This window comes from Pituophis catenifer, unplaced genomic scaffold (genome assembly GCF_029215685.1).
Source record: "Pituophis catenifer annectens isolate HBS135680 unplaced genomic scaffold, rPitCat1.0.hap2 SCAF_2, whole genome shotgun sequence".
NCBI lineage: Eukaryota > Metazoa > Chordata > Lepidosauria > Squamata > Colubridae > Pituophis > Pituophis catenifer.
Window position 1 is genome coordinate 278,789,972 of NW_027256882.1, and position 26,831 is coordinate 278,816,802.

A 26,831-nucleotide genomic window follows, 5' to 3' on the forward strand; every position below is an offset into this window, starting at 1 on the left:
GCAGATGTTAATCTGTTAATAACAGTGCTTTAGTCCACTGTACTACAGGCTCATAAATGTTTCAGTGGAGCAGGGGAGAAAAAGAACAAAAGTTGTTCTTAAACAACTTTTACGGAAAAAGTAAAGATTTGCCTTGTCCACAGTTATGCCTGACTCTAGGGGGCGGTGCTCATCTCTGTTTCCTAGCCAAGGGAGCCAGCATTGTCCAAAGACACTTTTGTAGTCATGTTGCCAACATCACTCTATGCCAAAGCACATGGAACCCTGTTACCTTCCCACTGAAGTTGTATTTATTTATCTACTTGCATTTGCATGCTTTCGAACTGCTAGGTGGACAGGAACTGAGGCATGAACTGGAGCTCACCCATTCACGTGGTACTTGGGTCTCGAACTACTCACCTTCCGGTTGAAGGCCCAGCGTCTTAACTGCTACGCCATTGCTAGCAGTTTCCATGTTTAAAAAAGGCCCCTTTCTCCTTGGATATCATACCTCCATAGCCTTCCTCACATGCGAAAATGATCCATCCTACAGCAATCGCCCAAACCGTCCGATGAACAGCTTGATAAATGGCAAGTACAGGTGAATAGAAGCTGTGGGAGTCTTCTAAAGTGTAGGCCAAAGCAATCACCATCGACATGGAGATCAGGGCGCAGAGCCAACCAATACAAGCCTGAACCTGCAGGAAGATGAGGAGAATGTATGGTACATTTGTGCTCACTTTGGTTCTTCCCTAACACTTTGCAATACCTTAATTTCAAATGAAGGTTGAGCCAGTCTCTTCTCCCTCTCTTTAGACAGTTTCTTCTGCCCTCCATTTTGTCAGCCTTTTTGCTTCCCACCCTCGACTCTACAGATTGCTTACCTTCTATGTAGACCAGGGGTCTGCAACCTAAAACACTCAAAGAGCCATTTGGACCCGTTTCTCACAGAAAAGAAAACACCGGGAGCCACAAAACCCTTCCCATGCCTGACTATTTCTTGAGCGGCCACAAAACTAGCATATGTAGTTGAATTAAACCTTCTGTTTTCTTCTGAAACTTTTCTTTTCTTGGATTTATCCATGATTAGCCTATCGGGGGTAGGTTCAATAAATCGCGTGCCGGCAGGTGTTGCACATTGGTGGTTGTGACGCATATTTTGAGTGACAGGGAGTGGCAACAGAGGGGTGAAAGAGCCACATGCGGCTCCAAAGCCACCAGTTGCTGACCCCTGATATAGACTCTTCCTTTTTGATGTCACTCCCTTTAAACCTCCCAAAAATTGCCATTGAATTTAAAATTTTAATGTGATAATAGGAAGACATTCTCAGATATGTGGGGAGTAATCATACAAGCACAATATTAATTTATTTCTAATTTAAATTAGATATAATAAATTTTGCTATCCATGTGGTCAAGATAAGAAGAGGGCTGACACTTTTGAACTTGGACATTGAAGAAGATTCCTGAGACCACCATGGACAGCCAAGAAAACAAAGAAATGTATCATAGAACAAATCAACCCAGAATTCTCACAGAAGAACCATGAAGGTCTTGGAAAAATTACATGCTGTGATGTATTTCTACCTACAAAGTTCAGAATGGTGCAAGGCATAGCATTTGAGAAAAAAACAAATACAAGTAGTCCTCGACTTACGACCACAATTGAGCCCCATATGTATGTTGCTAAGTGAGAAATTTGTTAAGTGAGTTTTGCCCCATTTTACGACTTTTCTTGGCACATTGGTTAAGTGAATCACTTCAGTTGTTAAAAGTTAGTAACATGATTGTTAAGCCAATTTGGCTTCCCCATTGACTTTGCTTCTCAGAAGGTCGTAAAAGGGATCACATAACCTCAGGACGCTGCAACCGTCATAAATGTGAGTCAGTTTTCGAGCATCCAAATATAAATCATGTGACCGTGGGGATGCTGCAATGGTCGTAAGTGTGAAAAATGGTCATAACGCACTTTTTTCAGTGCCGTTGTAACTTCAAAGTCACTAAATGAACTGTTGTAAGTAACTGTTGTAAGTTGATCACTATCTGTAGATCATTCAACCTAGACGTCTATGGAGATTCTCTCAGTCATCCAGGTCATGGTTGTCCCAAAGGTGCTTTTTCAAGAAGCAACTGGACTTTCTTGTTTTTTCTTTGAAGACGTTTTGCTTCTCATCCAAGAATCTTTCCATTCTTCCACCACCCAGTCAGAGCTGAAGAAGCTTCTTGGATGAGAAGCGAAAGGTCTTCAAAGAAAAAACAGAAAGTCCAGTTGCCTTTAGAAAAAGCATCTTTGGGAAAATCAACCTAGAGTTCTCACTCAAGGTACAAATGACCAGTCACAAATTATGCTAATTCGGACACATTATGTGATAGTACACAGTTTTCTGGAGAAAGTTCTAATGCTGGAAAAGATGGATGGGAAGATAATATTGTAATAAAAACTACAGATCCCTGCTTCAAATCCTGCTTAGGTTTTAGTTTTTATTACCATCCTTTCTCCTGACGGCTCCGATCCCCATATTGATCTAGGCTACTTTTCTTTTTCAAATTCCTCCTTAATTCATAACATGCCTTCAACACATCTTTATGAGATCAAGAAGACTTTGCCCCAGGTAAAGATTCACATATCGTTTTAAATGACTCCAATATCAGGAATCAAAGGTACTTTTCTTATTAGACAAAATAGAGTCCTCCAGGCATCTTCAATTAGTAGTTCATGCCAGTAAACTTCTATACACCTGACTCATCCTTCTTTTGTTTTGCACAGGAGCGAGGTAGACCCAGGAGAAATGCACACCATGTAGAAATACAAGGAGCATTCCAGGAAAAGAAAAAAATAATTGGAAATGATTCCATGAAAACAGTCAGTGCTTAGAAGGCAAGGAATGCTGTTTGACCATTGCATGGTGGAATAATGGAAAGGTGAGACCAGACAATGGAAAGGAATAGCTTAGAAGATACTTTGTAGGAAAATATTCCGTATATTTTATTGCAGACGGCACTTCTTGTTCTTGGTTTTCCCGTATTGCAAGGAGACTACCATATGAAAGTTGGAGAATTTCTCTTTGACCCAGACTGCACGGTGAACCAGAAGGAAGCCATAATCTACAACAGGGGTGTCAAACTCGAATTCATTGAGGGTTGCATCAGGGTTGTGTTTGATGTTGGGGGGGGCAGGGGGCATGGCCAACTCAACATCACTCATCAAGGCTCCGTTTTCGGCCATGACGGCCTCCTGCAGCCCTCTGCCAGTGAAAACGGACCACGCGGTCCTCCCAAGCTCCATTTTCACTGGGAGAGGGCTGCAGGAGGCCGTCACGACCAAAAAACGGAACCCGGGAGGCCTGCACATGACCCTCCCGAGTTCCGTTTTCACTGGCAGAGGCACCACGGGCCAGTCCTTCGCTCTTTCCAGGGCAGGCCTGTGGGCCAGATCCAAGCACCTTGCAGCCGGATTTGGCCCATGGGCCTTGAGTTTGACAGCCCTGATCTACAATATTTGTACATGGCATGGATAATACTACAGGAATGTGGGAACAGGAAGAAGGAAGGCCCTCTCATTTCCACATTCTGGATAGAGAGGACTATTGGTTTGAAAGACTGGTAAAAGAGGCCATTTATGTTAACATTGAGCAGCCCTCTCCCCAGTGGTGGAATTTAATTTTTTTTACTACTGGTTCTGTGGGCATGGCTTGGTGGGCATGGCAGGGGAAGGATACTGCAAAATCTCCATTCCCACCCCACTCTGGTGCCAGCCAGAGATGATATTTGCTGGTTCTCCAAACTACTCAAAATTTCCACTGCCGGTTCTCCAGAACCTGTCAGAACCTGCTGAATGGCACCCCTGCCTCTCTCAACAGAGGGAGAGGGATAAGACCCCTCCTATCTTCTGTCTACAATGCAGTCCTTTCAGCAGCTCCAAGAAGGTCCCCTCCCCATTTGCACTCTGATACAGGTGACCCTGAGGGCACAGATAAACCCACAAGTGGCTTCAAGAGCTCTCAGGGAGAGTGCTAATGACCAGATGACTGCAAAGAAATATGATCCTTCCAAGCCCCCTCTTTTTTCCTTCAGGACTAATTCTTCCATTGCCCCTGCTATCCTACCAGAACCGATGAAGCTTCTTGGATGACAAGCGAAACATCATCTTCTTCCTCGAGGAAAAAGCAGTCCAGTTGCCTTTTGAAAAAGCACCTTTGAGAACTTCTAATTTTGTTAATGCATTTTGAAGATCCTACCCTTAAGGATCAACTCTGTAAACCAGAGTATCAATTAGTCGTGACTATAGATAAGCAAATACAGAATGAATCAAAATTTATTCAGAGGCATGAGACTACACTACACTATCCTATACTATAAATTACTGAGACAGAGAACTTACGATAGGCTCTCATTCAAAGCATTCCTTCCTCAATAAACATGCTGAAGACTGAAGACTGCAATTCATTCTTGACCTCAGTAACAATAGTAACCTGCCAACAATAGGACAAAGGTTCAGTGATGGGTTGCTACTGGTTTACCCCGGATTGGCCAAACTGGTAGCGGCGGCGGTGGTGTGAGGCTCCGCCCACCCGCTGGGATGCTCTGCGCATGTGCAGAAGCATTGTGCAAGCTCGCAAGTGCACCAGTGGTGGGTTCCTCCCGGTTCTGCCCGGTTCTCCGAGCCGGTAGCGGTGACGATATGATGTCACTGAACTGGTTCTCCCCCCTGCCCCCGGGCCCCCCTGCACCCCCCTGCGTTATTCTTACCTTTTATTTGGCCCCACCCCCAATCTATTGCTGCCTCCTGAGTCTCAGCTGATGGCTAGAGGGAAAAAAACTGTTTAAACTCTTGCCGCAGTGCTTCAAAGGGCCACCTTACAGCTGATCAGTGTTAAAAAAAAACAAATGAGTAGACCAGTGCCTGCAAAAATACATAAGTAGATCAGTGCCTGCAAAAATACATGAGTAGATCAGCGCCTGCAAAAATAAATGGGTAGACCAGTGCCTGCAAAAATACATGAGTAGATCAGTGCCTGCAAAAATACATGAGAAGATCAGTGCCTGCAAAAATACATGAGTAAATCAGTGCCTGCAAAAATAAATGGGTAGACCAGTGCCTGCAAAAAATAAATGGGTAGATCGGTACAGCTCTGCAAGCAGTTAAAAGCCTGGTAGACCAGTACCTCTGCTAAATCCTAAATAATTGTCACATGACCATCAAGCCACGCCCACAAAATAAGCCACGCCCACAGAACCGGTAGTAAAAAAATTTAGAACCGACCCCTGAAGCGCACCCATGAGCGAACCAGTAGTGACGGGTTTTGAAACCCACTCCTGCAAAGGTTCCAGGGAGCCCAATTTTATTCAGGCCATTTTATTTATTAATTGTTTTGTTAAGCAGATCTTTCATTTACCTTGGTTCTTAGGACTGGTGGTTGGTGGCGATTCATGAACAGTCCAAGAAATACACCAACTAGAAATGGACCATATCGGCAGTAAGGTTTTGAGTAATACTCTAGAAAATACATCACAGTGGACCTTTGCCTGAAAGCAGAGTAGAACTTCTTTTGGTGAAACTTAAACGGACAAAAAGGAATATTATGAACTAAAGCTTGTTTGGTCAACGATTGTTGAAATTCTTTGAAACTGAATAACAATAAACAAATCTAATTAATATTATTGATGTTAACTCACAAATTGGCAAATGCTATAATACTGTTGTGAATAGAAAGACTTGACATGGTATACTTTTTAGAGATTTAGACTGAAATAAAAAAACAATAAAAACCACCTCTTTATCGGCTGTGGAACATTCACATTTTTTGTCTTTTAAAAAGGTAATTAAGAGAAAAGGATCTCAGTCAACTGTGAATTAAATGGAATAAATCTTCAGGCATGCTATTTCTCATCTGCTGATCCAGTTCTACATTGGAATTATTGAGTCTGTAATCTGCACCTCCATAATTGTCTGGTTTGGCTCTGCAACCCCACAAGACAGACAGAGACTTCAACGGATAATTAGAACTGCAGAAAAAACAATTGCTACCAACCTGCCTTCCATTGAGGACCTGTATACTGCACGAGTCAAAAAGAGGGCTATGAAAATATCTACAAACCCCTCACATCCTGGACATAAATTGTTTCAACTTTTACCCTCAAAAAGACTCTATAGGGCACTGCACACCAAAACTACTAGACACAAAGACAGTTTTTCCCCGAATGCCATCATTCTGCTAAACAAATAATTCCCACAACTCTGTCAAACAATTTACTAAGATAGTATTACTATTCTTCTCTTCCTTACTAGTATCTATCTCTTCCCACTTATTACTATAACCTTGTATCTTTTAATTTATATTGTTTTTATTTGTTTCCTAGTACGATTTGATAGCTTATTAGTAACCATAACAAAGTGTTGTAACTTTTTATTCTTGATGAATGTATTTTATTCTCCTTATGTACACTGAGAGCATATGCACCTAAAACAAATTCCAACACTGACTTCCAGGCCCAAACCCCTCCCTTTCCGTTCCCCACTCCCCTGCACTCATTGGCCATCTTCCAAGTCACTCTACCCCTAATCTACTGCTCCAGCTCAAAGGAATTTCCCCCCTCCCATCCCATCTCCTAGGGGATATTATCTCCAGGGAAAAAAAGTAGGTGAAAAGTCAAACGTCCCTTTCCAGATGCCTCCGCTTCTCCTTCATATGTCAGCACTAAAGTAAATGCAGCTTGAAGTGCTGACAGAATTCTCTTCTCTTCTCTTCTCTTCTCTTCTCTTCTCTTCTCTTCTCTTCTCTTCTCTTCTCTTCTCTTCTCTTCTCTTCTCTTCTCTTCTCTTCTCTTCTCTTCTCCTCTCCTCTCCTCTCCTCTCCTCTTCTCTTTTCTCTTCTCGAGATGCCAATTTTTGTTTTTTAAAAAAATCTGAACGATTAGTTCAGACCAAGCAACTAACTTTCCTAGAAAACTTTCTTTCTTAGTAAGGATCAAGGGTTGTAAGGCTGTCCTGAATATTTTTTTTCTTTTCTCTTTCTTAGGAACTATCCAAGCATTTCGTGGTTCTTGGTTCTCAGACCTTAACTTTAATTATTACTAATGATAGTGAATGTTTGGTAATTGCCTCTTCTAAGATTAAATAAACCCTTTGGAAGAGGGTGGATAATTTAGACTAATTGCCTCATCCGTGAGTCAATTTCATCTCCTCACAAAATTCTAGTTTTCTTGCAAATAACATCCAATTGTGTTAAAAAATAATGATTTTGCAAACAGTTCCACATTCTTCAATTGGAGAACTTTTGGGTCTCACTTTAGATTTGAATGTAAATCAGATTGGGGCACTTTAGTTGGAACCAGTTCAAATCAATTGTCTTCCAAATTCCTAATTGCGGTCTGCATTTAATCTTGAAGGTTATGAATAATTTAGAACTAAGGAGAAATTTCCTGACAGTTAGAACAATGAATCAGTGGAACAACTTGCCTCCAGAAGTTGCAAATGCTCCAACACTGGAAGTTTTTAAGAAGAAGTTGGATAACCATTTGTCTGAAGTGGTGTAGGATTTCCTGTCTAAGCAGGGGGTTGGACTAGAAGACCTCCAAGGTCCCTTCCAACTCTGCTATTCTATTCTATTCTATTCTATTCTATTCTATTCTATTCTATTCTATTCTATTCTATTCTATTCTATTCTGTTCTGTTCTATTCTATTCTATTCTAATTAGTTTATGAGTGAGAGTTAGAGAGAGAGAGAGAAAGCAAACAAGAGTATTTGTGCCCTGTTCTATTTTGAATTATTTCAATTTTTGCTCTAATGATATTCAGTCCTAACCAAACCTCTGACTTGTTATAATGTTAACTTTTGTTCAGGTTCAAGAATGTCTTTTAACCCCAGCCATAGCAGCTCTTTCTTTATTTTCTATGTCCCTATTTCTTCCTACCAACTTTCCCCTTTTCCCTTTTCCAGGAAAGATTCAACTCAAGTTCACAAACAAATTTTGGATTCTTCTCAGCCTGTCAGTCAGTGAGCAACTATGAAGGAAACCATTTTAAAGCTCCTTACCTCATATCATGTGGGTTTGCTACAGGAAGCCGATAGACGAATGAAAGCAGAGCTGTAGTTGTAAACGTTGCCAGGAAGAGAAAAGTTCCTGCGATGACAAGCCAGCATTTCCTTCTGCCAAAATAAAAAGAAACAGAAGCAACAGATGGAAATGTTTCATCTATGGACCTAGAGCCCGTGATGGCGAACCTATGGCACAGGTGGCACACGTAGCCATTTTGGTGGGCACATGAGCTCAGCTGATTTTCAGGCTTTCTGGACAAGTTGACAAATGGGCCATTTCCAGCCTCCGGAAGGCCTCCCGGGGGGTGGGGAAGGCTGTTTTTGCCCTCCCCAGACTCCTAGAAAGGCTCTGGAGCCTGGTGAGAGAGAAAAACGGGCCTACTGGGCCATCACGTGCCAGGAGCGGGGGAGGGGAGCATGGGGGGGGGGCTCACATGCGCATGCACAGGGACAGGGTGCATAGAATTATGGATGTGGGCATGCGCACGTGCGATCCTCCCCCTTGCTCCTGGCACGTGATTATTATTTATTTATTATTTATTAATTCAATTTGTATGCCGCCCCTCTCTGAAGACTCAGGGCGGCTCACAATGCATTTAAAATCATTATAAAAATATTTAAGAATTAAAAACATTAAAACTCATTCACACCATTCATGGCCGGATCTCACCGGATCGCAAGAGCGAGATCAACAGCCCCAGGCCTGCCGGAAAAGCCAGGTCTTCACCGCTTTTCGGAAGGCCAATAGGGTGAGGATGGTCCAGACCTCAGGAGGTAACTGGTTTCAGAGAGCTGGGGCAGCCACAGAGAAGGCCCTCCCCCGCGGGCCCACCAGCCGGCTTTGTTTAGCTGACGGGACCCGGAGGAGACCAACTCTGTGAGATCGTACCGATTGTTGGGAGTTATGTGGTAGAAGGCAGTCTCGAAGATACCCTGGCCCTGAGCCATGTAGGGCTTTAAAGGTAATAACCAACACCTTGAATTGTGACCGGAGACCAATAGGAAGCCAGTGCAGCTCGCGGAGAATTGGTGTAATGTGGGTGTACCTAGGTGCACCCACGACAGCTCGCGCGGCTGTGTTCTGGACCAACTGTAGTCTCCAAACACTTTTCAAGGGGTAGCCCCATGTAGAGCATGTTGCAATAATCTAACTGTGAGGTGACAAGGGCATGAGTAACCATGAGGAGAGCCTCCTGATCCAAGTAGGGTCACAATTGGTGCACCAGGTGAACCTGTGCAAAGGTCCCCCTAGCCATAGCTGTCAGATGTTGCTCTAATCTTAGCTGTGAGTCTAGGAGGACATCCAAATTTGCGAATCCATTCTGAGGGGGACAATTTCTCTCCCCCCCCCAGAACCAAGGATGAACAGTCAACATAGTCTTTAGGAGGCAATACCCACAGCCACTCGGTCTTGTCTGGGTTAAGTCTGAGCCCGTTGACTCCCATCCAGACCCTCACAGCCTCCAGGCACCGGCCCATCACATCCACCGCATCACTGAATTGACGCGGGGTAGAGATATACAGCTGGGTATCATCACCCTAAAGGCTTACTTTCATGCTTTTTGAATGTGGCTCTTAATCCAGAGAAACATGATTATTCATTTTTCTGCTGTGAATAGAATGAGGTTGTACACTTGGTTGTTTTTTTGTTTTGTTTTTGCAATGCAGAGAATATGGACCCAAATGAGGCCTGATTAATGAAATGTTCATTTGTCCCAAAGGTGGTTTTCCAAAAGACAACTGGACTTCCTTGGTCTCTACTCAGAAAGTCCAGTTGCCTTTTGGAAAAACCATCTGAAAAATCATCCATGACCTGGATGATTGAGAATCTCCACAGACAAAATGTGCATTTGTTCTAAGAGAAATGCATAGAAAATCACACAGGACCTTCACTCATAACCATTTCCAGTAAATAGGGTGGGGATTTCCTACCCACCAACAGAGTCACCTTGAGGTGTCCTTAGCGCTCTCTGAATTTAGTTGTTTTCTTGCAGATGTTTCATTACCAAACTAGGATATCGTCATCAGTACTACTAAGGAATGGGATTTTCTCTCACTTTATATTCTAATAGATTGCCCTATTGGCAGGAATAGTTTTGGGGGTTGTTTGGTTGGGCTGTTAGCTTGTTTGGCAGTTCCTTGATTTGGGAATTGTTACTGAGGGGGGCCATTTCCACCCCAGATATTTCTAAACAACAAGACAACCAGATATTTATATATTTACATTTACATTTATTTCAGTATTATGGACAGTGGCAGGTTCTCACAAGATACTCACCTGCTGGAAAGAAAGACTAGCAGGGGTGTTATGAAATAAAACTGGAAATCATTTGCAAGATACCATGTCCATCCATTACACTGAAAAGCACATAGAAAACGTACGTTTTAAAAATAGGCAGCTATATAAATAAAGACAGACTATATGCACAAAGGACATTTTTGTTTCTATGTTTTAAGTTCCTCAATGTTGATTTTCCAGGATTATGGTGAGAATCATGGGATAGCCTTATAGCTATTCCATTTTTAATTTTTAGAAGAAAGGTTGCTAGGTCCGAAGTCTCCCTAGAAAGGATAACCTATTATTTGGCAGCCCTTTCCCTTAACATGGGGATGTCCAACCTTGCCAACTTTAAGATTTGTAGACTTCAATTCCCAGAATTCTCCAGCCAGCGTGGGAAATTCTGGGACCTGAGGGCCACAGGTCTTAAAGTTGCCAAGGTTAAACACCCCTGCCTTAACAGATGATTTCATTCTTTGTTTAAACTTTTCTTGCAAAGGGTAAGCAATATTTCTTAATACTGTAGTTCAGTGGTGGGTTTCAAATTTTTTTACTATCGGTTCTGTGGGTGTGGCTTGATGGGCATGGCATGGCTTGGTGGGTGTGGCTTCGTGGGCATGGCAAGGGAAGGATACTGTAAAATCTCCATTCCCTCCCTCTCCAGGGGAAGGTTCCTGCAAAATCCCCATTTCCTCCCAATCAGCTGGGACTCGGGAGGCAGAGAATAGATGGGGGCGGGGCCAGTCAGAATTTTTACTACGGGTTCTCCGAACTACTCAAAATTTCTGCTACCAGTTCTCCAGAACTGATCAGAACCTGCTGAAATCCACCACTGCTGTAGTTCAAAGTACAGATTGGTCCACCCAATTTTTCTTCAGCTTGATTCATAAAAAACTTTTCTCTGTGCACGTAATCAACATTCAATAGATTTATTAAAAAAACATCCCCACAGTTAATTTCTAAAGCACATTTCACTATGCATCTTGAGGCATTAGACACGATGAACACATTCAGGGCTAATTCTATGACCTAAATTTTACATTATATAAAAGCTGTAGTCATCTGTTCAGCTTTTGACCATCCTATATGTATGAGTGTTGTGTTAATGGCTGATGAGTCACTCGCAATTTTTTCTCTTTTCTGCCCACAACCACAATCAAGAGGACTGGAGAAGAAATTCATGGAAACCAGGACAAATTGTTGGCATTCCAGTGTTGAAAACTTACCAAGTCGGGTCCAGCAATGAAGTTGTTTATCAACAATAAGTTGGTCCACCACATTCTTCTACAATTCTCCACCTCAAGTTTCAAGAACTCCCACAGTGCTCCCCACGGAGTAACAGAATACAACCCAACCAAAAGACACACAGAATACATATGGAGTGGCTGAAGTCTACAAATGCAACGACAGTAAAAAGAGTCAATTTATCAAGCATTGTGAGCTTTATAGCTGAGTCCCCTTTAGAGAGGTGCCTGTGGGATGTGGTTGAAAAAAGTCAAGAAGCCTGGTGTGTATTTTTATGGGCACTGTAAAGCACATAAAACCAGGTGAACTTCAAATTGCACCACTGTGATGGCTATTTTGACTTTTTTTTAACCACTCTTTCAACTTTTTCAATACTCCCAACCCTTTAGCAATAGCACTTAAACTTATATACCACTTTACAGTGCTTTACAGCCCTCTCTAAGTGGTTTACAGAGTCACCATATTGCCCTTAACAATTTGGGTCCTCATTTTACCCACCTCGGAAAGATGGAAGGCTGAGTCAACCTTGAGCCTAGTCAGATTCGAACTGCCAAATTGTAGCCAGCCGGCAGTTAGCAGAAGTAGCCTGCAGTACTGCACTCTAACCACTGCACCACCGTGGCTTTAACTTATCTCCATATACCAAAGTGGATTTATTAATTTAACTTTTTAGATTTAGAATGTGTAAGTTGGTAGTATGGTGGCCTAGTATACCATAATGTATCAGAGTAATATATGTGTAGATTCAAGCAGTGTGGATGGAAATTTGGTCATTTTTCTAAGTACTGTCCAAATTTTTTTGGTGTGACATCCAGTGTGCCGATAACTCCTGGAACCAGATCTTGATATTTTGTGAACTTCAATTGTCTGCCTTCTATTCTACTATCCCCTAGAATTGCTACATCAATTAATTACACTTTCTTCTTTCAACCACAGTTATATCTATTATGATCCAGAACTTTATCAGTCTGTATTCAGAAATCCCCACAGTATTTTAACCTCCTCATTTTTTATTACTTTTTCAATTATATTTTGCAAATGAAAATTGTTCTCCCCAGAATTTTCCAAATGAACATGCTAATACACTCGTGCTTCCTTTTATAACATTCCCAAATCATGTGTGCTGTCTGTCAGCATAACATGCAAATGAAAAAAATGACTCCATGTCCACTTTGCTAGGCAAAAACAACCCCTCTTTATCCAACCATTGCAAAAGAAAATTTTGGTAGCGTGTACCTGAGAAATCGATTCCATAAGTACTTCAAAGCAATGCAAAAGTTAATGTCTTTTCCTGAGCAATTTACCATCTTCAGAAATGACCAGGAGCTTAATAAGCCACTAGAAGGAAAGGAAATCATATTAAATTTACCACTTTATTTTTCAAAGCTTGTTTCTTCCTCATGCTTTTTTATGTAACTGTATAGTTGATGAAAACAACACAAAATTAGTCACGTGCTATCAGAAAGAACCTCTTGAAAAGCAAATATTCTAACTTCATAATGCCAGATATGCCAGAAATAATTTCTCCCAAATTTATTCAATGCCAAAAAATAAGAGTGGGTTTAGAAGAATTTCTTTTAACATTAATTCATATTCCTCTGATAAATATTACCGGCAATTTTAGAACAGACCTTTGTTGAAATTAGACTGTACACAGGGTGTTGTTGAAATATAAAAATGGTGGCCATGACAGTGCAGTTGAAACTCTGGCCAGTTTGTGTGAACGTTATGCAACACACATTATAAGTAGGAGGAGCTTCAGTCATATCATTGTATCTGCCATCTTGATTTTTTTAAAAAAATATCCTATGGATAAAAAGGTAAAGGTTCCTCTTGCACATATGTGCTAGTCGTTCCTGACTCTAGGGGGTGGTGCTCATCTCTGTTTCAAAGCCGAAGAGCCAGCGTTGTCTGAAGATGTCTCTGTGGCTAGCATGACTAAACGCCAAAGGCGCACAGAACGCTGTTACCTTCCCACCAAAGGTGGTCCCTATTTTTCTACTTGCATTTTTTACGTGCTTTCGAATTGCTAGGTTGGCAGAAGCTGGGGCAAGTAACAGGAGCTCACCCTGTTATGAGGCACTAGGGACTTGAACCGTTGAACTGCAGACCTTTTGATCGACAAGCTCAGTGTCTTAGCCACTGGGCCACCGCATCCCTTTATCCTGTGGATACTCCTGGTCAAATTATGTGCAGAGACTTATCTGATTTCATTAGCTAATGAACTGATATTTTAAGTAATGAAACTGCATAAGCATATTAAATAGTTGGACAATTTAACTCATTAATATACAAGAAAACTGAAAATAACCCTTTTGGAAATTTGATAGAGAGATTCTCGATCCCCCCCCCATTCTACAAATTCATGATTAATTTGTATCATTTAATCAATGGAACCATTGGTACTAATATGTTTTTCTTTGCAGACAATGCAAGTTATCTTGTTATGAGTTACTAGGACACTGAACGCACACATATCCACACGGGAAACTGAAATGTGTCATAAATAGGTAGGCGTAGGTGTGTGGAAAGGTGGAAATTGCTGCTAATATTTGACTTACCTAATGATGAAAAATGTGTCAACACCTAAATAAAATGGACCACTTCGAGAATATATGTAGATAGGGTTTGTTAGTACTTTAGCCTCCCATTCCAGTGTATTATCTGTAGCAACACACATAAAAATAAAGTACAGGTAGGGATTTTATCAAAACCTTTTATTTTTAAACCTACAGGGACTTATAGATATAATCATAACAATCTTCACAACATCAGGTGTAATCATTTTTAAAAAAAAAAACTATTTATTTTAAGCATTTTTAAAATCTCAGATGTCATCTATCTTTAAGCAGCTATGTCTGCTTGGAAAAGAAGCCAAAGCTGGATGAATTCTGTCTCTGGAGCTTAATGGCCCCTTTGAGAAATAGGAACATATAATAATATGGCTGGAAGGGACTTTGGAGGTCTTCTAGTCTAACCCACTGCTCGAGCAGGAAACCCTACACCATTTCAGACAAATTGTACAATCTCTTCTTAAAAACGTCCAGCAATGGAGCACTGTTCTGCCCCAACTTCGGACTCCACAACTTTTGGAGGCAAGCCATTCCACTTTTTCATAGGTATGTCTGTTCATAAAAGATTGACATTTAGTAATCAAGCCAATTACAACTTAAAAAGAGAAATGCTGGAACTGCCTGTTTACTGCTGTTTATAAAATCCCAAGAACCCAAGCTGTCTTCCGATGTCACCTGAGCTGCAATTGTCTCATATAATAGCACTTTTAGAACATTTTGTTCTTCCTCTTGTCCCTTTTTTTGCCCGGAGCAGGTTTTAAGAGCACATAGAAATGGTGGCAACATTGGAATAAGTATAACCACTTCTACATAGCCAAATAAATCATTGGATTCTGCCCTGCGTTGTTTTTTCTAAAAAGGTAGAGGTGTGGTTCAGTTGTATTATTTTGAAATTCTGATATAAATCTTTTTAAGAATTTTAAAAAATATATATATTTTCTTTTTTTATTAAACATTTTTTTTAATACGAGCAAACAAACAACAACAAAACACACAAACAAATAAACAAAGATCCATCTTTACATCTTCTTTTCAACATTCAGCATCAGTAATCTATATTTATATTTATACATTTTCTCTTTCTTATTTCAATATATCTCGTATACATATATTCCTAGTATATCATCTATATTCTCTTAATCTAAATATTTAATTTACAATTAGCATAAACTGGTACCTAATTTCCTTTCCACAATTTATATCTTCTCATTTATTTCCATATCTTTTTTCCCTTTTCTGAATGGAAACAATATACAGGTCTTAAAGCAGTAACGTTCCAAGCCCAGCTTCACCTGTATGTGCTGTAACACAGCCACTTCATACCCATCAGCATCTCCCTTGAATATTTATGAATGGCTCTTGGTTACTAAAAATTTGCTTACTATCACCGGGAGATTGAATTTCTTTTAAATGAGAACTAGATTTGCTTTGGCATCTCCAGTTCGTACCTAAATTCTGCCATGCTGTCATTTGGCTTGTATGTCCAGAAATTATCCACAAAAGACTTAAGGATCTAAGACCATTTAGAGCCAAGGAGACATCCTGAGGAGATTGGGTCATCCAAATAGCTGGAAGATTGTTTTGCAGGGAAAAACACTTCATAATGCAATCCAAGGTACCTAAAATACCAAAACACAAAATATTAATTGTAGCCAGTGGTGGGATTCAGCCAGTTCGCACCACTTCGGGAGAACCGGTTGTTAACTTTCTGAACAGTTTGGCAAACTGGTTGTTGGAAGAAATCATTAGGGCAGAGAACCAGTTGTTAAATTATTTGAATCCCACCACTGATTGTAGCACAGGTTGTATTCATTCCTCAGCAACCTACGAAAACATGATAAACTTAAACACGCCAGTGGAAATATAATAAAGTATCAACATTCAGAACAAAATTATACTTTGGGAGGATGTCCTCAGGTTCTTCAAGCAGATCAATGTTTCAAGTAGATCAATGTTTTTCAATCTTGGCAACTTTAAGATGGGTAAACTTCAACTCCCAAAATTCCCCAGCAATGAATTTCCCCTAAGGAAAGCAACTTTTAGGCACAAAAAAAAGCTATTTTGCAGAGCTGGTCTTTCAGATATGATGCTCCCAATCCACTAAGAGCTTTAAAGATAAGCTTAATTGTAAGCTTGAGTAAGATCAATAAATACATCTTAAATTGACCCTAGAAACAAATAAGCAACCAGCATTATTCTACTGAAATTGGAGCAAGAAAGACGACTATTCCAGAAAATTTCTGACAGCCGAATCCTGCATCAATTAAAGCTATGGAATTGTCTCCATGGGCAATATCATGTGTAACATCCTGCAGTAATCCAGCTAGGAAATTATCAACATATGGAGTACATGGCCAGACTACTACTACTATTATTACTACTACTACCAGTACTATTGTCATATTTTATGGCCTAAAGCTTGCAGTAAGGCTTGAAGGTCAATGACCTTGAGTAGAGCAAGTAGGAAACAAGATAGAGAATCAACTCAGAGGGCACAGTCCATAAAGTTGGAAGATTTATGGTCCTTAAATCATACTTGACATTTTGTCATTTTTATTTCAAAGTATAAAAAAGCTAGCTACTCATAACTTGGAGACAATGAACTAAACTATGACAACCTTTTTGGAATTTACACATAATGTTGTATGCACATTGTTCCTGAATATACCTAAGTTTTAGCAATTTATATTAAGACTCCTACTTTGTTTTAAACCATCTACCAGTGGCAATATCTCTGATATGGATTCGTCGGTCTGTGCCTTCTCTGTTTTTGATGTACTAGTAGGTTTTTGCATTGAAGATGTGCTGCCATAATTTGCATCTGAAGGCTGTTGGTTGTCCTTAGCTTTCCTCCAGAGATCAGCACTGTAAATAGTTCCAGCAACTGGCAGAATGATGAATAAAACACTAATAAACCTAGGGAAAACAGAAGTTCATTACTGCAGAAGTTTTGATACATTGAGCAGGGGTCAGCTGCTGCTGGGGGTTCGCAGGGGTTCGGGAGGACCTCTAGCTAAGATTCTATGCAGTTCGGAGAACCCCCAAATCCCACTCCTGGTTGGCCCTGCCCTGCCCTCCCCTCCCAGGAGTCCCCATGAGGCCTGTTTTGGATGCAGGTAAGTGCAGGGCATGTGCGGAGCTCGGGGAGAGTGAAAAACGGGCCTACTGGAAGTTCGGGAAGAGGGCCTCCAGAGCCTGGGGAGGCAGTTTTCATCCTCCTGGAGGCTCAAAGAAAGCTCCAGAACCCGGGGAGGGCAAAAAACTCCCCTCCCGCTGTGGCGCAGGAGGCCAACTAGGCCACACCCACCATTGCCATGCGCATCCAGCAACCGGGCAGAGAACCCCTTGCTAAAATTTTTGAAGCCCACCCCGGCTTTGAGGCAATGGTTGGAATATCCTTTTTGACACACATTTACATCTGGACACCCAGTACTTACAAGCAGGCCCCTGTGAATGCATCAATGGTAGAAAGGTCTTTGGCACACCTGGCCACCGTGTTAAATGAAATTGTTGCGTTGAGGGCAAAGAGGGACGGTAAAGGCAACAGGAAGGAGGTGGACTTGAATTTAAATATATCTGTCAAGAAAGAACAACAGTAATAATGTCAGATCAAGAGAAGAGAGCATGTCGTACTTAAACATTTTCATTGCTTCTGAAAGGGCAGGCATAGAAACATTTGCTTTCTTGGGGTACAAAGAGTACTTGTGTGTCTCGTTCAGAGAGTTTTTATTGCATTTCTATTTGAAAAGTGGAAAACTCATGAGTCTTTTTTTTTAAAAAAAGGATCACTCACTTTTTTCTCCTGTTTTTAATCATCTGTTTCAGGGAGAGGAAAAAGAGGGATAGCTTGGTGCCCTCCAGTTTTTTTGTGCTTCAGTTCTCACAAACTCCCAACCCAGGGGCATCCAATGAGTATGTTTGTGTGTTTTTTAAAAAAATCAAGATGGCAATTACAACTTCTACCCAATCCACCCTTCCTTATGTAGATCTGGATCAGTGGTGGGTTTCAAATTTTTTTACTACCGGTTCTGTGGGTGTGGCTTGGTGGGCGTGGCATGGCTTGGTGGGTGTGGCTTGGTGGGCATGGCAAGGGAAGGATACTGTAAAATCTCCATTTCCACCCCATTCCAGGGGAAGGTTACTGCAAAATCCCCATTTCCTCCCGATCAGCTGGGACTCGGGAGGCAGAGAATAGATGGGGGCAGGGCCAGTCAGAGGTGGTATTTACCGGTTCTCTGAACTACTCAAAATTTCCACTACTGGTTCTCCAGAACTGGTCAGAACCTGCTGAAACCCACCTCTGGTCTGGATACATGAGAGGGATGGCCTATTTAAAGGTTTAAAGGTTTCCTCTATCTAGTTCTGGCTAACTCAAGGGAGCAGTGCTCATTTCTGATTCATCATTTCAATGATGATGGAACATGGACAGTTCCATCATCATTTCGCCAGCATGAAAATATAGAATGCAGTAAGCTTTCTTGACAAAGCGGTACCTATTTATCTACTCACATTTTGCATGCTTTCGAACCGCTAGGTTAGCAGGAGCTGAGGCGAGTAACGGGAGCTGACCCCGTTGTGCTTGGGACTTGAACCTGGGCTGTCAGCTTTCCAACTGGTAGTGACAGATTTTATTTTCCTGGGCTCCAAGATCACCGCAGATGGGGACTGCAACCAAGAAATTAAAAGACACTTGCTCCTGGGGAGGAAAGCTATGGCAAATCTAGACAGCTTACTAAAAAGCAGAGACATCACCCTGCCAACAAAGGTGCTTATAGTCAAGGCTATGGTGTTCCCAGTTGCAATGTATGGCTGTGAAAGTTGGACCATAAGAAAGGCTGAGCGCCAAAGAATTGAGGCCTTTGAACTCTGGTGCTGGAGAAGACTCCTGCGAGTCCCTTGGACTGCAAGACGATCGAACCAGTCAGTCCTAGAGGAGATCAACCCTGACTGCTCTTTAGAAGGCCAGATCCTGAAGATGAAACTGAAATACTTTGGCCACCTAATGAGAAGGAAGGACTCACTGGAGCAGAGCCTAATGCTGGGAACGATTGAGGGCAAAAGAAGAAGGGGACGGCAGAGAACGAGCTGCCGACCTTTCGAGCGACAAGCTCAGCATCTTAGCCACTGAGCCACCGCGTCCCTGTTATCTGTATCGTATAGCACTTAAAAAGCTTCATGGCAGCAGATATGCGTCTCTCCCTTTTAAAATGAAAAATACTCAGAATCGCTTTGGCACTCTTGTTAGCTTTGGCAGAAGAGGATCTAATTTATTTCTCCCAAGCTCCAGAGGCTTGGGAGAAAAAAATCACACTAAACTCTTTAAAAGAACTACATTTGCCTTTTGTGTGGCAAATAGCCCCAACTATTCTGGCAAAGCCCAGAGAAACAAATTAGTGAAGTAAGGCACAAGCAACACTGAGTTTACATTTACATTTAATTAATGAATTAAACATGGTTAACATGATACCCCACAGTAATGAACATTCTGTGTTTGAATAAATTATTAGGTGATTCAAAATGAACTATAATCCGTTGGTGAAAAGGTAAGGGGCTTGGATAAAAGATAACATAATGTTATGTTGGGTGGATGAAAGGATCAAAATGAAAAACCGTTGATGTGATATTTGATATTTATTTTTGCAGCAAATTAGCAAGTTTTCCTGGGACCTATAATTGATTTAATCTGCAAGGTTTAATGTACTGTACTGTGTTTGTATAGGGCACAGCCTTTATTGCACAATGCCAAATGTGAAATGTCTCTTAGTTGTAAATAATCTATCAGTTAGTAATAAATGGACAGGGTATATTTTCAGAATGAATGAAATCTGCACTATGAGCAAATAAAGAAATTTATATTTTTCCCTATGACTTACTATTGTTTTTACTGTTCTTTTTCAGCCATGAAAAATACGATTCAAAAATTAGGAAAGGAGGAGAGAGTTAGAGATTGAGTAAACTAACTTAATTTTTTATTTAGTAAATACACCCAGAACTGAAGCTTTACAAGTTTGGAAGAACAGTTAGTAGTAGCAGGTCACTACAGGTAGTCCTCAACTTACAACCACAATTGAGCCCAACATTTATGTTGCTAAGTGAAAAATTTGTTAAGTGAGTTTTGCTTACGACTTTTCTTACCATATTTATTAAGTGAATCACTGCCGTTGTTAAATTAGTAACAGGGTTGTTAAGTGAATTTGGTTTCCCCATGGACTTTGCTTGCCAGACGTTTGCAAAAAGGGATCAAATGACCCCAGGATACTGCAACGGTCATAAATTGAGTCAGTTGCCAAGCATCCAAATGTAAATCACATGACCATGGGGATGCTGCAACGGTCGTAAGTGTGAAAAATTATCATAAGTCACTTTTTTCAGTGCTGTTGTAACTCCGAATGAACACTAAGTAAACTGTTGTAAATCAAGGACTACCTGTAGTAAGTTACCATGCCTGTAAGGTGTAGCAAATGAGCACAGAACAGTCCTTCAAGAATTATTTTCTCATCTGAAAGATTTATATATACTATGGACCAAAATAAATATAATCCATTTACCTAATGTGGCTAATGCTGTGATTTCTTCTTCTTGGCAGGAATCAGGAACACAGATTCCATTATAGTAGTCAATTCTGCCCTAGGAGAATAATGGTTTTAACCCTGTTATTGAAGGATCTGGCAAAAACAGGCAAATTAAGTGGATACTCAAAATGCGTTGACTTCAATGGGACCCAATCAGTGGTGGGTTTCAAAAATTTTTACTACCAGTTCTGTGAGTGTGGCTTGGTGGGTGTGGCAGGGGAAGGATACTGTAAAATCTCCATTCCCTCCCCAATCCAAGGGAAGGTTACTGCAAAATCCCCATTTCTTCCCGATCAGCTGGGACTCGGGAGGCAGAGGATAGGGGCCAGGCCAGTCAGAATTTTTACTACCGGTTCTCTGAACTACTCAAAATTTCCACTACCGGTTTTCCAGAACTGGTCAGAGCCCGCTGAAACCCAACTCTGGGCCCAATGAGAAATCCTATGTTTATAGGTCTATCAAAGGAGCCATCAGATTAATGCAAGGGGGTGAGATTTTGGAGATTAAAAAATGGCTCTAGTTAGAGCAGGGGTGTCAAACTCAAGGCCTGGGGGCTGGATCCGGCCCACGGGGTACTTAGATCTGGCCCGTGGGGCCACCCTGTAAACAGCGAAGAACTGGCCCGCGGTGCTTTTGCCAGCAAAACGGGCTCCCAAGCTCCGATTTCAGCTGCCACGGCCTCCTGCAACTCTCTGCCAGTGAAAACTGAGTGGCCCTCCCGAGCTCTGCTTTCACTGGCAGAGGGCTGCAGGAGGTCGTGGCAGCTGAAAACGGAGCTAGAGAGACTGTTTTCGCTGGCATAGCGTTCAGGCCACCACAGTCGTCCCCGACAGGAGTGACGTCAAGCTAGCCACGCCCATCCTGGCCCCCTGAGGTTAAATGCAACCCTCAATGAAATCGAGTTGGACATTCCTGAGTTAGAGCAACAGACAATATACTATAGGTCCGTGATGGCGAACCTATGACACGTATGCCATATTGGTGGGCATGCGAGCATTGCCCTAGCTCAGCTCCAACGCGCATGAGCATGCCGGCCAGCTGATTTTCGGGCCTTCAAGGCCTACAGGAAGTCAGGAAACACTGTTTCTGGCCTCCGGAGGGCCTCTGGGGGTGTGTGGGGAAGGCCGTTTTCGCCCTCCCCAGGCTCCTAGAAAGCCTCTGGAGCCTGGGGAGGGTGAAAAATGGGCCTTCCGGTCCCACTGTGCCATCGTGTGCCAAAAGTGGGGGGAGTGCAGGGAGGGATCACATGTGCATGTGCGGGGGGGCAGGGAGCATTGAATTATGGGTAGGGGCATGCGCGTGCGCGACGCCCCTGCTCCCCCCGCTTTTGGCATGCGACGGCAAAAAGGTTAGCCATCACTGCTATAGGTAGTCCTCAACTTATGAGTACAATAGCAACTGGAAAATTTGTTGTTAAAGAGGTGAAGTCACTAAGTGAAGCACCACATGCCCGCACCCAGTCTTACAATTTTTTCCCCATAGTTGTTAAGCAAGACTTTACATGACCATGACTTGTGTCCTTCCCTGCCGGCTTCACCCACTGACTTTGTTTGCCAGAAGACATTTAGGAAGGTCAGAAATGATGATCATGTGACTGTAGGACATAGCAACCATTTTGAATGCATAATGGCTGCCAAGCATCGATATCATGACCGTATAACCACAGGGATGCTGCAACAGTCGTAAGTGTGAGGCCTGTTTGTAAGTTACTTTTTTCGGTGCTGTCGTAACTTTGAACTGTCACTAAACGAATGTTTGTAAACTGAGAACTATCTGCATTGCCTGCTTCTTAGAGCTGAGAGAGAATGATGGTCCAAGATCACCCAACTGACTTGGTGCCTAAGGCAGTACTAAAACTCATTGTCTCCGGCAACTTTTTTTTTTACTTTTAAAAGCATTTTTTCTACAACCTTAAGAGGTTGCAGAAAAAAATGCTTTTAAAAGCCTCTGACGATCAGGCAACTCAGCTGGGATTGTCAGAGTAAAAAAGTAAAAAAAAAAAAAAAGCCTCTGATGATTGTGCGACTCAGCTGGGCATGTGGGGGGGGCAGGGATTTTTGCTACCGGTTCTCTGAACCACCCGCAGCCATCACTATCGGATTGGGCGATCTGGTCCGAACCGGGATATTTCACCCCTGGTCTCCGGGTTTCTAGCTCGGTGGAGAGTTTGCAGTAGCATTATCAATATGGCATACTTTTTATTATATGTTCAGGCCAAACAGTGTACTCACTTGTTGCAACTGAAGTTTGCAATATTGTCCACGGAATTTTCCAGAAGGAGCCTCTGCAGAAATGCATTCAGTGTAAGATCCCAACCTGTCCACATTTCCATTTAGGATGTTGCTGCTATATTTCCCGACTGAATCATACACTGTGATATCAAAGCAAAGAGGCTGAATTATAGAACATCTCCACCCACAAACTGATTAGAGCAGAAAAGGTTAACTTTTATATTCTAAGTGGTTGCTTGTTCCTCCAAATAATCTGAAATTCAAGGCCATTACCAAGCACCAATACAGGAATAGTTGGGCCCTCTTGTCTATGGAAATTCTCAGACATCCAGTTCACAGTTATTCCAAAGGTGCTTTTTAAAAAGGCAATTGGATTTTGTTTTCCCTTGAAGATGTTTCACTTCTCATCCAAAAGCTTCTTCAGTTCTGAACCGAAAAAAAGATGCTTTTTCAAAAGGCATTCAGTTCTGGGTGAATGAGAAGCAAAACATCTTCAAGGAAAAACAAAGGCCAGTTGTCTTTTGAAAATGCGCCTTTTGGTTGTGCCCTCTCATAAACTTTCAGCAAATACAAATTTACAATCAAATGACAAAATCTTTGATTGAATTATATTTCCAACTTTGAACAGTATACATGGTTTGAACACGGGTGCTTCATAAATGCATAAGCCTTAATTTAGGGATAGGTTTCCGCCTTTTGGAATAAAAATTCAAAAGTACATCCACATTGTTAGACCATATTGAAATTTCTAACATCATATTAACAAGCATATAGATTTTGAACTAAAATAGGGCAATAGTAGGACAAACTCACAATCGTATGTGTCTCCTTACAATGTAGTAACGCTCAAAGCTAACCTTTCAAAATTCTTCTCTGAGGTGCCCAGTAAACATGAAAAAGAATCTTTAGTTCAATTTGTCTCATCCCAGAATGTTTAATAATGTACTTATGACTTAATAAGACCCTTACTCACTGATGTTCTAATATGTAATTTAGTTTATTGGTTCGATTTATTTATTGGTTCGATTTATATGCCGCCCTTCTCAGGAGAATCAGGGCGGCTTACAATGCGTTAAGCAATAGCCTTCATACTTTTGTATATACCTGCTTAGTAGGGCTTTTGGCCACCCCTAAGCAGTGTTCTTTTTTATACAAAGTCAGTTTATTGCCCCCACAATCCAGGTCCTCATTTTACCTCGAAAGGATGGAAGGCTGAGTCAACCTTGAGCCTGGTGAGAGTTGAACTTGCAGTAATTGCAGGCAGCTAGTGCTACTTAACAGCACTTTAGTCTGCTGCGCCACCAAGGCTCTTATTATTCGTTCAGCTCTAATTATTGCAAATAAATAATACTCTTCTTTGTAGCAGCCCCTGAGATATTAGAACACTGTTATTATGTCTCCCCTAGTCCTTCTCTTCATTAAACTAGATATACCCAGTTCCTGCAACCGTTCTTCATATGTTTTAGCCTCCAGTCCCCTAATTTGAAGCAACCTTTTTTCAATCATTTATCTGTAGACAACTTGTCACATTAAAAATGCTAACATCTTTGGCAGGGATGTTTCTCCAAAGATTTGCCAGATATTCCACTGCCGAGAACCTGGAAAAGCTGAGAATATTTTTGCCCTCTGTCTGCAGCCCTTACATTCATCTGCAGAAAGGAAGTTTGTAATATCTCATTGGTCGCCTGGTGAGAGACTCTCAACTCTAACCTTAAAATTAATTGCAAGACACTGGAACAATTTTGTTCTATAGGTAGCGGATAAATATTTCAAGCCAACAAATAGTCTTAAGTTGAACATTGTAAACTTATGATCACTTCTACTTACTTTTGATTGCGTATGGTTTGGGTTTTTCTGCATTCAGGTCAGACAGGAATTCAGTGACGTCTTCCCAACATTCATGAGTTATATTTATTGCAGGAGAAGTTGAAATCAGGAAAGAAAACAGGAAGAGTTTGAGGAGGTAGGTCACCATTTGTCCACTCTTCATGTTTATCTCTAGGTCCTTCTGCTGTTTTGGATGTGCGGCAAAACAGTACACTCGCTTTGGGGGTAGAAAGACAAGCTAATCCCCACAAGATAATTAGAAATGCTCAGTGCTCTTTGAATACACAAGCAGCACAATGGACGTTGCACCAGCGTGAAAAACCTATTTCTGCACCAGGATTGTCTTGCTTTACATGTTTGGCCCATTTTCTCTTTAACCACCTGCTGCCATTCGTTCCAGAGATCAAGCCGCTTGTTGTTTGCCCTTTGATGGTGTTTCCATCACAGCTTTGTATACATGTGTTCTCTTTGAGAGTCGGTTTATGGAAAATGTTGTTCTATCAGGATATTCTAGGATAGTTGTGTGCAGAGGTGGGCTTTATGTAATTTACCAACCGGTTCGCCCAGGACTGAAAGTATGAGCGTGTGCACCTTCCTTGCATGCGTGTGGCCTTCCGTGCATGTGCTTTGTTTGTGCGCGTGGCTTACACGCATGCATGTGGCTTAAAAAACGTGGCTATCATTGTGCCAGGGTGAGTGGGCGAGCCCACCCGCAGGTCGCAACAATAGATTCGCCCAAACCGGCTGAATCCCACCACTGGTTGTGTGCAACTGAGTTCTTTTGCGCTTAAATGTTGTAACGGCCAAATTATGAACAAGAGTAAGCACGGTCAATGCAAGCAGAAGCAGAAGAGACCGTCCGGCCTGGAAGATCATTTTTGCTAGAGCTTCAACAGAAAGAATTAAAGCTTTCTAGACCATCGTTTTAAATTATTTCATATTGTAGACTATCCATAAATTTTTAAGAAAAATAGATGAACTCACCACTCAGGATTTGAATAGTTGTACTTTTATTTTTTATTTTTATATTATTTAGATGTTTTGTTCCTTCGGAAATCTCGGTTTCCAAGGCTAATGGCAAAATGAACAAAGAAGGATGTCTATTTCAGTGAAGCAGAAGAATGCCAATGTTATGAAATAGTCTCAAGGTCAGCTGAGAAAAAGAAAGACGACAGAGCTTGAGAAACTATGAAGCGTCAATGAAAGCTTCTTAGCTTTTTCAGTCTTCTTGCCTTGCATGTGACCCTCTTAAGAACCTCTGTTTTCTGCATCCTTGGGGGGAAACGGAAGCAAACTTGCTTAAAGCATTTTCCCCCAGCTTTCAGATATCTTGGAACACAAGTCTCATAGCTATATTGTCTGGTCATTTTGGGATTTGTAGTCTCCAAGACTACTGTCAGGGTTCCTATGGATGCCCTAATTAAATCATGAGCCTCGAGCCAAGCTTCAAAAGAAATCCAGTTATTTAGTAGGAGCTTCATGTCAGCACGATCCCAAATGAAGCCAACTTTGACCCCATATAATTTACAGCTCCAATCATGACCAAATTTCCCCCCACCTCCCTCCAGAGTGTGTCAATGGAATCACATTCGCCAATGGAGCAATTTCATGGGTTGTAGAGATCACTCCCCTCCAGCCGCTGTGGGTAACCCTGGGAGACCGTCTTGAGAAAGATATGTCTGGAATGTGCTCCTGTCTTTAGCTGCCGTGCTGCTTGGTTGGTTTCCCGTACCCCTTCCCTATGGCAACTGGAAAGCAGGCTAGGATGCTTTGCGAGTTGACAACTATAGGAGGAGAACATCAATTTAAGATGCTGATAGTAAGAGCCAAGAAAAGACATACAGGGAAGTGGCTCCACTACTAAATAGAAATTACAATGGGGTGTGTGAGAAAACCAGAAGGAAAAAAATGTGAAGGCAAGTCTCATATTTCTCTCAGGGTTAAAAGCAATTACACAACTGTCTACAAGACAGGATCAACTGGAAGTTCCCCTTCAAGCTATTATTAAGGTAGATTTACTCTGGGGTTTTTTTTTGTTATGGGGGTAGATTTTTTGTATTTAAGGTAGATTTACTCTGGGTTTTTGT

At 41.6% G+C, this 26,831-nt stretch overlaps 1 protein-coding gene across 1 annotated transcript in view; it reads right to left on the reverse strand.

Annotated features, from left to right (window-relative positions):
- The window catches only part of LOC139311519 (O-acyltransferase like protein-like), a 28,548-nt gene extending 3,641 nt beyond the window's left edge, over window positions 1–24,907 (reverse strand). Inside the window, exons 1-13 of the mRNA XM_070935970.1 lie at window positions 24,745–24,907; window positions 22,918–23,057; window positions 20,663–20,741; window positions 17,552–17,690; window positions 16,816–17,030; window positions 15,563–15,733; window positions 14,103–14,205; window positions 12,778–12,879; window positions 11,523–11,688; window positions 10,297–10,376; window positions 8,016–8,129; window positions 5,376–5,505; window positions 491–677 (exon numbers count right to left, since the gene is read on the reverse strand). Coding sequence (XP_070792071.1) covers window positions 491–677; window positions 5,376–5,505; window positions 8,016–8,129; window positions 10,297–10,376; window positions 11,523–11,688; window positions 12,778–12,879; window positions 14,103–14,205; window positions 15,563–15,733; window positions 16,816–17,030; window positions 17,552–17,690; window positions 20,663–20,741; window positions 22,918–23,057; window positions 24,745–24,907 — 1,789 coding nt within the window. The remainder of the gene's footprint in view (window positions 1–490; window positions 678–5,375; window positions 5,506–8,015; window positions 8,130–10,296; window positions 10,377–11,522; window positions 11,689–12,777; window positions 12,880–14,102; window positions 14,206–15,562; window positions 15,734–16,815; window positions 17,031–17,551; window positions 17,691–20,662; window positions 20,742–22,917; window positions 23,058–24,744) is intronic.
- Between the last annotated feature and the right edge of the window lie 1,924 nt (window positions 24,908–26,831).